Source organism: Carcharhinus amblyrhynchos, chromosome 5, assembly GCF_965287045.1.
Source record: "Carcharhinus amblyrhynchos chromosome 5, sCarAmb.v2.hapA, whole genome shotgun sequence".
Taxonomy (NCBI): Eukaryota; Metazoa; Chordata; class Chondrichthyes; order Carcharhiniformes; family Carcharhinidae; genus Carcharhinus; species Carcharhinus amblyrhynchos.
This window is the reverse complement of record NC_137328.1, coordinates 83703220-83716384: the sequence shown is the minus strand read 5'-3', so window position 1 is coordinate 83716384 and position 13165 is coordinate 83703220. Positions and strand designations below refer to the sequence as shown.

At 43.7% G+C, this 13165-nt stretch overlaps 1 protein-coding gene across 1 annotated transcript in view; it reads right to left on the bottom strand.

Annotated features, from left to right (window-relative positions):
• The window catches only part of mctp1a (multiple C2 domains, transmembrane 1a), a 505516-nt gene extending 492597 nt beyond the window's left edge, over positions 1-12919 (bottom strand). The window contains exon 1 of the mRNA XM_080189110.1: positions 12850-12919. Coding sequence (XP_080045236.1) covers positions 12850-12873 — 24 coding nt within the window. The 5' untranslated portion in view covers positions 12874-12919. The remainder of the gene's footprint in view (positions 1-12849) is intronic.
• Positions 12920-13165: the final 246 nt, after the last annotated feature.

Genomic DNA, 13165 nt, shown 5'->3' with positions numbered 1-13165 from the left:
GTTTCAATCATCTTCAAACACAACGCGCCTGAAACTTAATTCAATTAATTCTAGATGATGTCACGAACATCTTTAGTTATGAAGGACAAACAAGAATAATCTCACACTGTTCCACATCATACTCCATCTGCCATTTTATTATCCACTCAGATCAGTCACAACACATTTCAGTCACAAGACTCACTTGTATGTAATTTTGCGACTTCTTTGTGTCCTCCTAACAATTTGCATTCCTACCTAGCTTTTTATAATCAACAAACTTGAATGCATTTTTTTAGTGTCTGCATCTAAATTATTAACATAGTCTATAAATAACTGAAGTCCCAGTTCTGACCTTTGCAGTAGTCTACTAGTTACCATCTGCCATTTAAAATTGCCCTGTTGATCGCTTTTTGAAAATTAGTCATTCCTCCATCTATGTGAATGCGTTACATCCAACTCTGAGACCTTATCTTATAGATTCAACTCTTGTGTTGTACATTGTCAAATGAGCCAGCCTCCATTGCTCTCTGGAGGAGAAAATTCCAAAGATTTCCAAATAACCCTCTGAGTGGAAATATCGTCTCAGCTCCACCTTACATGAGAAACCCCTTACTTTGAAACAGTATCCAGTTCTAGAATTGGGATGTGGAATGAGGGGACACATTTTCCACTGGTTGGGGTCTATTCTAGTACTAGAGAAGAAGGTTGTGGTTGTTGAATTACAATTATCTCAGACACAGGACACTGTTACAGAGGTTTTCAAGACAATGCCCTTAGCCCAAAACTCTTCACCAGATGTTCCATCATAACATTAGAAATGGGAATGCTTGCTGATGATTGCATAATGTTCAGCAATGTTCATAGAATCCCTATAGTGCAGGAGGAGGCCATTCAGCCCATCAAAGAAGTGCCAACTCTCTGACAGAATATTCTACCCAAGTTCACCACCCCATCCTATCCCATGGCTAATCCATCTAACCCACACATTTTGGGAAACTAAGGGATAATTTATCCTGGCTAAACCACCTAATCTGCACATCATTGGACCATGGGAGGAAACTGGAGCACACAGAGAAAACCCATGCAAACATGGGGACAATGCGCAACCTCCACATAGACAGTTACCCAAGGCCGGATTTGAATCTGGGTCTCTGGCGCAGCACTGCTAACCGCTGTGCCATCGTGCCACCCCTCAAATACTGAAGCACTCCATGTATATATGCAACAGGAATTGGACAATAGTCAGGTTTGGGTTGATAAGTGATAATTAACATTCTCACCATACAAGTGCCAGGCAATTTTCAACAAGAGAGAATCTAACTATTGCCCCTTGACCATTGCTAGACCCCACACTATCAACATCCTGGGGATTACCATTGACCAGAAACTGAACTGGACTAGCCATATAAATACTATGGCAACAAGAGCAAGTTAAAAGCTAGAAATCCTGCGATGAACAACTCACCTTCTGACTCCCCAAAGCCTATCCATTTGCCAGGACACAGATCCCAATCTGGTTTAAGTGGAGCCCATCTCAATGGAATAGCTCCCTTTTTCCCTAATAATGGTGACATTTCCCATGAATTGAAATCATTTCTGCCCACAACATTGTTTTAGCCATGCATTTATTCACTAACTTGCCAAGTCTAGTATTAATTTGTGTGTGGCTGATTATTACCCTTGAAGTTCTTATTAATTCAGAACCCAGTTCCTCAAACCCCCTCCATCCACCCTCATTCTTCATTATCCTTATGTCCTTGCTTCCTACCTATACCAACACAACTTGATCCTCCCACCCCAAATTCTTCTCCAGGGACGAGGAGGTGTTCTAAATGTTGGCAGTGGAGAGGCATCACACCAACCAATACTTTCGGTCACAGTTGTAGAAATCAGAATTTTGTCTCTCAAACATATGGTCTCCTGTCACTATCACAATTCTTTACACTACCGCTCCCCCCCCCCCCCCCCCACCCCCGCCTTGTATGCCCTCTTGCACCATACTGTTATAGTCAGTTTTTCCATTCACCCTTCAATTCCTGGTTTCTTCCATACAACTCAATGGTTGATTTCAAGTTTAAGGAGATACGGTGCTGGCATTCACTGAGACCCATGCAGAGGCCCTCACCATGCAATTAAGCTTGCACTTCCAGCAAGTTATGCTGGAAGAAAGGTTGAAACCACAAGGAAACATCTAGCAGGGGAGATGTGAGATGTCCCATCAGAGCCACATTTGGTGCATTATCAGAAACAGCCCTGAGGTCTGATGGTTCGATTATGTTCATCAGCAGTATCCACAGCTTGCAGAATTGAAAGGGTAGGCTTCAGTCCATTTACTGCTAACCTCCTGACTCCACAAAAGCAGTGGTTTCTGATGTTCTAGAGACAATGATTTGGGTATGTGCTGGCACTGTTAATTTATGCAGATTAGTCCTCCTTCAGTCTTGCTGTTATTTTTGCCCTGCAACTTTAATTACTGTTCTGTACACTGATGCATCAAGCAGGTGACTGCAACCTGGTCTGCCAAGGAACAGTTCACTTTGACACTTTCAAAATGAAAAAGAGCAAACTGACAAATGTGCCGTGACATAACCAACAGAGTGTCAAACAATTAACTCATAGCACAAACTGATTTCATTCTATCCATTTGAAAAAAGTTCCAGACAATCAGAACTGGAAAATGGAGATACCAGCAAGATACTCAGCAGAATTTAAAATTATTTCATCTTGCAATTATTGAGGATGTCACACTTTTTGAAGGAACAGAAGTAGTGGTCGTTGGGGAGATGTCAGAACTCCTAAGGTCAACAGAGGGAGGGATAAGTTTCAGATGGTGGGAATGTGGAGTTGAGGTACAGATTATATCAACATGATTTTATTGAATGGCAGAAAAAGCTTGAGGGGCCAAGTGGCCTTTTTCTGCTCTTAAGTTGTATATTTGTAGAATGCATCTTGAAATGTTGATATCTTGTATAATCTTGGGCCTTCCTAGTTCTTCTTTACCTGGTGCTCCTCAGCATCATTAACCAAAGACATGATAAGGTGACACATGTATGCCAAAGACACACAACTCTATCTCCATATTATTTCCCTTGATTCATCCTCTGTCTTGTTAGAATGGAACTAGTGACAACTTTGTATTGAATGTAATATGACCAAAGGCAACAAGATGTAAGGGTCGATTGATCTAGTAAACCATGGAACTAATTACAAAATGATGTAATAATCAGCTGACCAGCTGATTCACTATAAATAAGAACTTGTGTAGAATTGTGAGACCTTGCATTGGCCCAGGGAAGGCCCCAGTTTGGAGTAATGATGTTTCTTTATTAAACCCTTTCTTTGATTTATAAGTTGGAGTAAGTTTTGTTCTATTTTTATTGTCTGTATTTGAAGAGCAACTTCTGATGAAACATGCCTTTCTATAATAACCTATTTGTATGAATGAACCAAATTTCCACCAAATAAACATTGGGAAGACCAAAGCCATTGTATTTGACCATTTCCAGAAACTTCACTGCCGGAATTTCACCCTTCGGGTGCTCAAAAAGTCAGCATAAATGAACATGGATGTAAAACCCGTATCCAACCAAGATGACATTGTTAACGTGACATAATGCTTGGCGGTCAATTAAGGCCCACATAGCATCTGTCGGCTGGGTTTGTACTGCATAGTAAGGTGCAAATGCATTGGGCACTGGGTCCAATATCCAAATTATACTGCATTTGCCATTGTTTTGCCCATTCACCTAACCAGTCCAGATCATTCTGAAGGATCTCTGCATCCTTGTCACAGTTCACCGCCCCACCCAACTTGGGTATGATCTGCAAACTTTGAGATGTTACATTTTGTTCCCTCATCCAAATCATGAGGGACCTTGTCAAAAACCTTGCTAAAGTCCAAGTTATTTCCTCAAAAAAAATCACTGAAATTTCTCAAACATGTTTTCCCTTAACAAATCAATGCTGACTATACCTGATTGATCCGTGTCTATCCAAGTCCCTCAGAGTTCTTTCTAGTAACTTCCCTACCATGAATTTAGAGTAGCCTTAATTTTCTGATCTACCTTTACCTCTCTTTTTTTAATAATGGGACAATATTGGCAGTCCTCTGGAGCTGTGAAGCAATAGGGCTAACCACTATGCTACTGTGACATATCAGTAATGTCACAGTGACATGAAGGGTGTTCACTCTGTTTATGCTTGGTCACTTTTGCTCTTGAAAAACACAGTTGCTGTAGGTTTTACTGAAAAAAAATCATTTTTAAATTTACTTCTTGTATCTAGATTTTAGCCCTTATTTCTTCACAAGGCACACTCACCAACTCATGAGAGTCCTTGGCTTGAGACCAACCAAAATGGAGAAGGTTTACCTGGGATGGCACTAAACACATCGAGAGAATTTGTTGGAAATGTACAGAGGAGAAATTCAAGTGTCAGAGAAAGCATATAAACCCCCAAATCTTCAAGCATCACTTGCTTCACATATGGCAGGGACTGTCAGTCACAATTTGGACTTGTCAGCCATTCAGAACACAACCAATTGAAGTGGAAGCAAGTTACCCTCGATCCCAAGGGATTATCTGAGGATGAAGTGTTAGCATGATTTTATGTAATTCTTTGAGCCTTCCAAGAGCACAGGCAGTGGTGCTCACTCCTTAAGTAAGTCATCTTGGGTATTTTAATTCCTGCACTAAATGGTTCAAAAAAACAGAATTAGAAATAGAGCCATCTGGTGAGAGCAGGTGTTCAAACAGTGTGCAGCATGACACCATCAATGTAAGCAGCAAGGGACAGTTGGGGTGGAATTGTCCTGCATGTGAACATTCATACATTTGACAATTAATACTTTCAGGCAACAAATATTTTGCTTTAGAATCACCAGCAATTTTCTCTCTAAAGTGTGCCTCTGTGCAGCTCTGCACCAACCCTGAGGTTACCTCTCAGGTCACCCACAAGTTATCCATAATATTGTGCATGCATATGCAAAAACCTTTAAAGGCTTCACATTATTTTTATTCATTATTAGGAAATGGACATTGTTGGCAAGGATAGCATTTATTGCCCATCCCTCATTGCCCTTGAGAAGTAAGTGGTGAATGCCTTCTTGAACTGCTGCAGTCCATCTGGTGTGGGTACAGCTACATTGCTGTTAAGGAATTCTAGGATTCTAACCCAGCAATAATGAAGGAACAGCAGTGATATATTTCCAAATCAGATTGGTGTGTGATTTGGAGGGTAACGGCAATTCCAAAACATCTGGTGAACATTGTCTTTTCAGGTGTGTTTCGCAGATCTCACCTTGTGCTGGAAATTTTATTTTGTTAGTTTGGTACTGACCAGAGTGCAATTAATGTGAATTGTGGCAGTCTGGGTACTTAGATATATGCATAACAATATAATTCCTAACTCTTTTTGAATAATATAACAATAAAGACAATATCCAGCAGGATTTCCATTTACCATATTTACAAAGCCAGCTACCTCAACTTCTACTCTGCACACTCTGCTCTGTGTGGGTCTCCATCCCATTTTCCCAGTTTCTTCACCTCTGCCACATCTGTTCTGTAGATGCCACCTTCAAAAGCAGTGCTTCTGACATACCTATCTTTTTCCTCAATTGAGGTTTCCTCTCAATTGTGCTTCACTGGGCACTCAAACATGTCTAACCCATTTCCTGCACCTCTGCCCTCATTCCTTCCTCTCGCTTCCAGAATCATGACTGTATCCTTCTTGTCCTCACTTTATACCCCACCAGCCTCTACAATCATCTACTGCCATTTCTATCAACTCCAGCAAGATGCCACCATGAAGTGAAGCCCAACACTGCATCTTCTGATTAGGCATGTTACATCCTTCTGAACTGAACATTGAGTTCAAGTGTGGTTCAGGTGCCACGGTTGCGAGGATTATCAAGGAGGCAACTGCTACTTAGCAACAACCTCCAAGGTGCATGATAGCATGTCAGCTGCTACCTTGGTGTGGAGTGGGACGGGTGGGGGAGGGTGGATGAATCGCAGGCCCCAGCTACAGTTCCCTCCCATTCTGATCATGACAGCTCAGACAAGTCCTTGGAGGATATGGGTCAAGGAACCTCAGAGGGTGGCACCGTTTATCCATTAGTTTCCACCTCACCATCCCAGATAGTGACATGTCAGTGGGTCCAGTTAGTGGTGAGGTTTCTGGGCCACTCTCTGATGAGCACAACATATCTGCTGATGCACATCGGGTGGAGGAGGGAATATCTGAGTCCTCTGGCAAACAGGGGCCTGCCGGAGGTGAGGACTCAGCTGGACCCAGGCTACAAGCCTGGGACAGGCATCCCTCAACATGACTGGCAGGCTCCAAGTGATGGCTGAGTCACAACAGACCACATCTAAGAAACTGAACAGATTTCTTGAGATTCTGCAGCCCATGGCTGAGAGGTTCTGGAGCTTGCAGGAGACCCAGTGGGGCTACACTGAGACACAGCAGACGATGGCAGCAACCCTTGAGAACATGGCCCAGTCTCAGAGGGCCATAGCTGAGGGCTTGCAGAGCATGGCCCATTCTCAGAGGGCATTTGCTGTGGCCATTGAAAGCTGTCCTCCTACTCAAGTGGCCAGCGCAGTAGGGTCAACCACCATGTGTAGAACGCAAATCGCCCTCCAAGACTGGCAGTGCCAGGTGATGCCGGAGTTTCTGGACCTCCTGCAGAAGTACCACTGTCCCATGGAATGACCAAGGGGCCAACAGGTACCCCAAGGGAGGAGGAAGGGCTCAAGCCCACGCCGGGGCCTTCCAGCCAGGAGCCTGTGACTGTGGCAACACGTTCTGACCCCCCCCTTTCTGACACTGGGGCATCTCAGGGACAGCGGGATGAAGAAGGTGTCATGGAAACATCCCAGACACCTGGAAGCAGGCCAGGGGCCTCAAGGTCCAGGGCCTCCAGAGGACACCTGCTACATGGGGCGAGGTCAGCAGCTGGCCCCCTCCACTTTCGATATACAGTCTGGGGAGTCAGTGAGACATAATAATAGGCCATGTAAGGTTAGGAAGTTGTGGGTGAAGGGCTGCACCAGTTAGAAAGAAACGTAAGCACCTTAACATTTCTGTTCATAAGCTTTTATGTTACAATAACTTATCTAAACACCTTTATTGTAAATAAATGTTTTTTCAACACCCACCTGCGACTAATTTGTCTCGATTATTATTCCTGTTCCATTGACGATCACCCGATGGATGCCTCATGCTGATGTCAGTTGGGGAGGCCCCTCAATGCTGAGAAAAGGAAGCCATTGGTTTTGCAGACCCCACGAGTGATCCCCACCCGCCCCAGGACCCTGTATGGGGGTTTCAGATCCCTTATCCACTACACGGACGTGGGCCCAGGTGCCAGCGTGCATGCGGAGCTCAGGTAGGAGTCAGACTAGTTTGCACCAGGGCATCATCAGAATGGTGCTTAGTGAATCGTCATCATCCTCCTGCCTGCCAAAAACTCACTAACACAGAGTACCCAGGCCCACCACAACCCTCCACCACCTGGCTGGTGTTTCAAGGCGCAGTCTTCCACCTCTTCATCCTCCTGCTGCTGGTCATGCTCCACGTCCTCTTCTTCTTCCAAGAAGTCACCGCTGCAGAGCCAGATTGTGCCAGGCACAGCACATCACCATAATGTGGTAGGAGATCAGGGGCTGCACTGGAGGGCCTCCCTAGATCAATCCAGGCATCTGGAGGACACTAATGCATCTCTCCACTGAGGTGGCTATATGGGCCTCATTATAACAGATCTCCACCTCAGACGCAGGCCACCACACAGTCATCATCAGTCATGTCCAAAGTGGGTAACCCATATCACCCAGGAGCCAGCCCCGCAGCCAGAACTCCTCCTCAAATGCCTCCGGGATGGCCGAGGTCCCAACAATGAAGCTGCCAAGCATGCTGCCTGGATGTCTGGTGCACGATGGTCATATACACACAGGGCAGGGTAGGTGTAGGAAAATGCGGCGGCGCGGGCTCATTGGGCTGAAGGGCCTGTTTCCCGTGCTGGGTTGTTCTTTGTTCTTTGTTCTATATTGTGGTCACACACTAGTTGAACAATCAGGGAATGGAACCTATTAACAAAACTTCGTGGATTCTGTAGAGGGGCCTTGAGGACAACGTGTGTGCAGTCAATCACCCCTTGCACATTCGGCATCCCCCCCCCCATGGCAGCGAACCCTGAAGCCTGGGCTTCCTAAGGGGCCTCGTCCAGCTTAAATTTGATGAACTGCCCAGCCTGGCATACAGGGCTTCAGTGACCTGCCTCACACAGGTGTGCACGGAAGATTGGGACATGTCACAGACATCTCCACTGGAGGCCTGGAAAGAACCAGTCGCACAGAAGAGCAGCCATCAATTTGACAGCCACTGGGAGTGGGTGCCCCCTCCCCCCCCCCACCACCCCCCGCACCCCCACCACCTCTAGGTGCCAGGTCCTGGAATGGGTTGCACAGATGTTACACGGTCTCTTTTCAAAGTTGGCAACGTCGGCGGCACACAATGTCTGACATCTGCTCGAAGGACACTCATGCACGGAATTGCCAGGGTCTCTTCTCCCTCCTTCTCCTATGCTCCACCACCGCCCCCCCCACCCTCTGAGTGAACGGCGGACACATCCTGCCTCTGATAGTCATCTCCCTCTGGTCCTACAAGTCATAAGACCTGGACCTCCTGTGCCTGCAATTCGTCCTCCAGACCCCTCTCTTCAACTCCAGCAACAAACAAAAGAACAGCAAGATCAATTGGTTGCATTGCAAAAGCCATCACATCACTCTGAAGAGGGCAGGGGATGGGGAGGGGGAGATGGAAACATATAAATGTGGAGATTATGCAATGCTGCTTACCCCTAGCACATCCACAATCATAGCCCCCCCATTTCCCCAGCCACCCCAATTCCCCCAGCCCCATGCTCCCCACAATCACAGCCTCCCAAATTTCCCCCAATACTCCCAGCCACATTGGGGTCTGCGTACAGTTTTGGTCTCCTTACTTGAGAAAAGATATACTGGATGGGGTGCAGAGGAGATTCATTAGGTTGATTCTGGAGTTGAGAGGGTTGGCTTATGAGGAGAGATTGAGTAGACTGGGGCTATACTCATTGGAATTCAGAAGAATGAAGGGAGTTCTTATGAAAACATATAAGATGATGAAGGGAAGAAATAAGATAGAAGCAGGGAAGTTATTTCCACTGGTGGGAGGGGGCATAGCCTCAAAATAAGGGGAAGCAGATTTAGGACTGAGTTGAGGAGGAATTTCTTCATACAAAGGGTTGTGAATCTGTGGAATTCCCTGCCCAGTGAAGCAGTTGAGGCTACCTCATTGAATGTTTTTAAGGCAAGAATAAATAAATTTTTGAACAGTAGAGGAATTAAGGGTTACGGTGAGCAGGTGGATAAGAGGAGCTGAGTTCACAAAAAGATCAACCATGATCTTATTGAAGGGCGGAGCAGACTCAAGGGGCCAGATACCTACTCCTACTCCTAATGTTCACAAGCTCCCCACAATCACAACTCCTTGCAAAGTTGAGAGTCTGCAGCAGTGCTATTTGCAAAGGTTTTGAGCACATCCTTTAGCTGGGAGTAAGCTGAGTGCACTGGGACCCAGCAGCACGATGTGGAGATGCCGGTGTTGGACTGAGGTAAAACAGAAAGAAATCCCACAACGAAAGCTTAAAGTCCAACAAGTTTATTTGTAGCAAACGCCCCAAGCTTTCAGAACACATTGTTCCTTCATCAGGTGGCTGGGAACAGGGCACAAAGACACAAATTCAATTTACATACATAATGATTGGAATGTGAGTCTTTACAGCTAAACAGTTCTTAAAGGTACAGACAATGTGAGTAGAGAGAGCTCTAAGCACAGGTTAAAGAGATGTGTATTGTTTCCAGACAGGAAAGTTAGTGAGATTTTGCAAGTCCAGGCAAGTTGTGTCACACTATCTGTAACCCCCACAACTTGTCTGGACTTGCAAAATCTCGCTAACTTTCCTGTTTAGAAACAATACACATCTCTTTACCCTGTGCTTAAAGCTCTCTCCACTTACATTGTCTGTACCTTTAAGAATTGAATAGCTGTAAATACTCACATTCCAATCATTATGCATGTAAATTGAGTTTGTGTCTTTGTGCCCTGTTTGTGATCAGAACTCCCAGCCATCTGATGAAGGAACAACGTGTTCCGAAAGCTTGGGGCGTTTGCTACAAATAAACTTGTTGGACTTTGAGCTGGTGTTGTGGGATTTCTTTCTGTTTTACCCAGCAGCACTGCAGACCCGAGGTCAGTGCTGAGACCTGGATTCGTGCTGCAAGGCAAACATCGGAGACCCTGCAGAGCAACAGCCCCCCAACCCCTCACACAGCCACCACTGACTTGCGACAGAAAGTGGCTACAACAACAAGACACCCATGAGTAGCGTTTGAATCCCACAAGATTGCTTTTGCACTTACCTTCTCACTAACCCTCATAATGAAGCACCCAAATCAGAGTTATTTTGAGCATGTCTATTTTGTGCCAATTTGGGATTGGCAAACAGAGTGGTAAAGGGGGGAGTGCTGGTAAAGTTGGGCAGGTAGCTGTTTTGGGCATGGTGCTGATCACGGCCATTTTCAAACCTTGGTAAATGGGGAATTGGCGCAGATCACGCTATTTGCCTCATGCCCGACTTTACCAAGTTTTTGCAGCCAAAAATGGGTGCAACGCAATGGTAAAATTGCCCCCTCTATGCTTGAAATTTAACATTTTTGTACTGCCAGCAGTAAGTATTTTCCTCTGATGAGCAGTTTCACATATATGGTGACATATGGGGGTTTTAATTGATGAACACTCTTGTAGAATTTGCAAAACTTGCCAAGCCATAGAGATAAACCAACAAGCCACTGGAGACTGATGTTTAAAAGTTGTTCTGTGCACAATGCACAAGCCTGAACATTTAAAAGTTATACAAAAAATGCTAAGTGCGTATTTGAATGCAAGAGAAAAGACAGCTAAAGATTATAGAAAAAAATCTGTTTTACCATAGGTTCATGTATATGTAAGCTGAAATAAGTTTCCACTTGTGTGCTGAATTATCCAGTTTATGAGAAGATCATCCAGAAGTGTCAGAACAAGGCATGAAGTTTAGTTTTAATCAAGGTGAGACAGTTTCTAATTACTTCTGTACTTTCCAATGTGGCAATGTTAAGGTATTCAATTCATCTTCACTCACCACAAAGAACACTTAAAATATGACCTCACATTCCTCAATACCATGTTCCTATTTTGCCTCCATTTGTTTAGAGTAAGCATAAGATGAGTATCCAACCATAGCTGAACATCAGCTAACAGATATGGATGAAAAATGGCATTGAAAAATAAAGCACATTGATATCAGTAAGAAACAGCCACCAGTAATAACCTGGCTGAGACTGCAACTTGTTTAGAATTAAAAGACTGGCTGATAAAATAATTTCTGAAAAATAATTAATTTTGCAGGACTGCTGTAATCAACAATGGCACATTCTGAATCAGTGGGCCAAGGACTGCTGAGTTTTTAGCTGAGGGCTAGGAAACCCCAAAAATTCCTGCCATGGAGAGGTATCTGTAACTTTGTGTAGATGGATGACTGATTTGCTAGCTTTATGTTCTATTGTCTCACAACGAAAACTGTTTTCAAAAGGTTCCTGTGAGACCGAAAATGAAATCAATCACTTAAATGTCTCACAGATAAAACTGTAAAATCAACTCTGATAAAGCACTGACATACTAACTAGAGTGCTACTGATCTTACTGAGCTTTATTTCTTAAAGCTGTTTGTGTTTCCCCACAAAACTGTGATGGATTTTCATTTGTTATTCTTCTCTAAATTGTATGCGATGGTGCTGGAAATAGTGGGGAAAATCAAATGGTCTTGGAAACAAAAATATTGCAGGATGTAAGATGGGCAACCATTACGGTAAATTTTACACCTAGCAATAAAATTATAAATTCACTATAATGACAACTAACTCATAGAAATGGGTGGGTCATAACAAGAAGCCCTAACTCTCCTGGGTTGAAAAAAACAGAACCATTCTTTTCAATATCACATAATCATTGAACAGTTTCATTTTTTTCATTTGTGACCCTGGTGCTGTTGGCACCAATAATCTAGTAAGAAGTCTGACAACACCAGCCATATCCACATCATGACCAATAATCTACCCATTGCCAGAGGCAATGTCCTCTGTTCCTGAGATTTACAGAAAGGAAGACACTGATCCACAGTATGCAGATGAAAGGTAACCCTGCTCAAACCTCCAATTTCCTTTGCTTTTCTCCTCAATTATAAATTCTTGTTGTGGCTTCTGGGTTTCCCACCTGGTTTTCTTCAAGTGTGAATCAAGATAAAATATTGTAAAATGTTTTCCCATGGAAGATTTCAGAGCTGAGTCTAATTTTGTTACCATATGTTGTCCTTTAGGCCTCACTTTCCAACATTGGTTATTGGATTATATTCAATTGCAAGAGTTCTACCTTTTATTCCCCTCTCTAGTCAGGAGCGCAGAGATTGTTCCCAGTTAAAAGGAGCTAGCTCAGCACACACTGCAGATTGAACTTGTTCTCTTCCTAATTTGCACACAGTACCTCTTGGGGCAATTGGACAGCTAATTTCCTCTTAACTTTATTTGATGCTACTGCCCTAGCAAATAAGTAAAGTCAGATAGAAGAACTGAATTACGCACTACATAAGAAGTTTGTAATCATAACAAATTAACAAACAAACTTTACACAAGCAAAACAAATCATCAACAGAAAGATTAACAACTCCATGATGAAGTCAGATATTAGGTCACACCTAGTTACAGGAATGTAACTACAAATTGCAATACTTACAAGATGTTCACCACAGCTGGGCATTGTGGAATCTTCTACGGTTAATGAAGTTCTAAGATGGCTGGGTAAATCATCCTGAAGGAAAACAAGCAATCATGTTTCAACATTTCAAGATTATAGTGAGCACTCTGACACTTGACCTGACATGCAAAATGTGCTGGTACATCTAACAGCTATATATAAATACAGTTTCATAAGTACTAACTATGGTGAATTGATAGTGTTTCTGTTCCCTATACTCGTATAGAGTATATCACCAGTTCACCAATTTAAATCACCCCTTGATCAATGTACGATAGTTTTTGTACTGAAACAT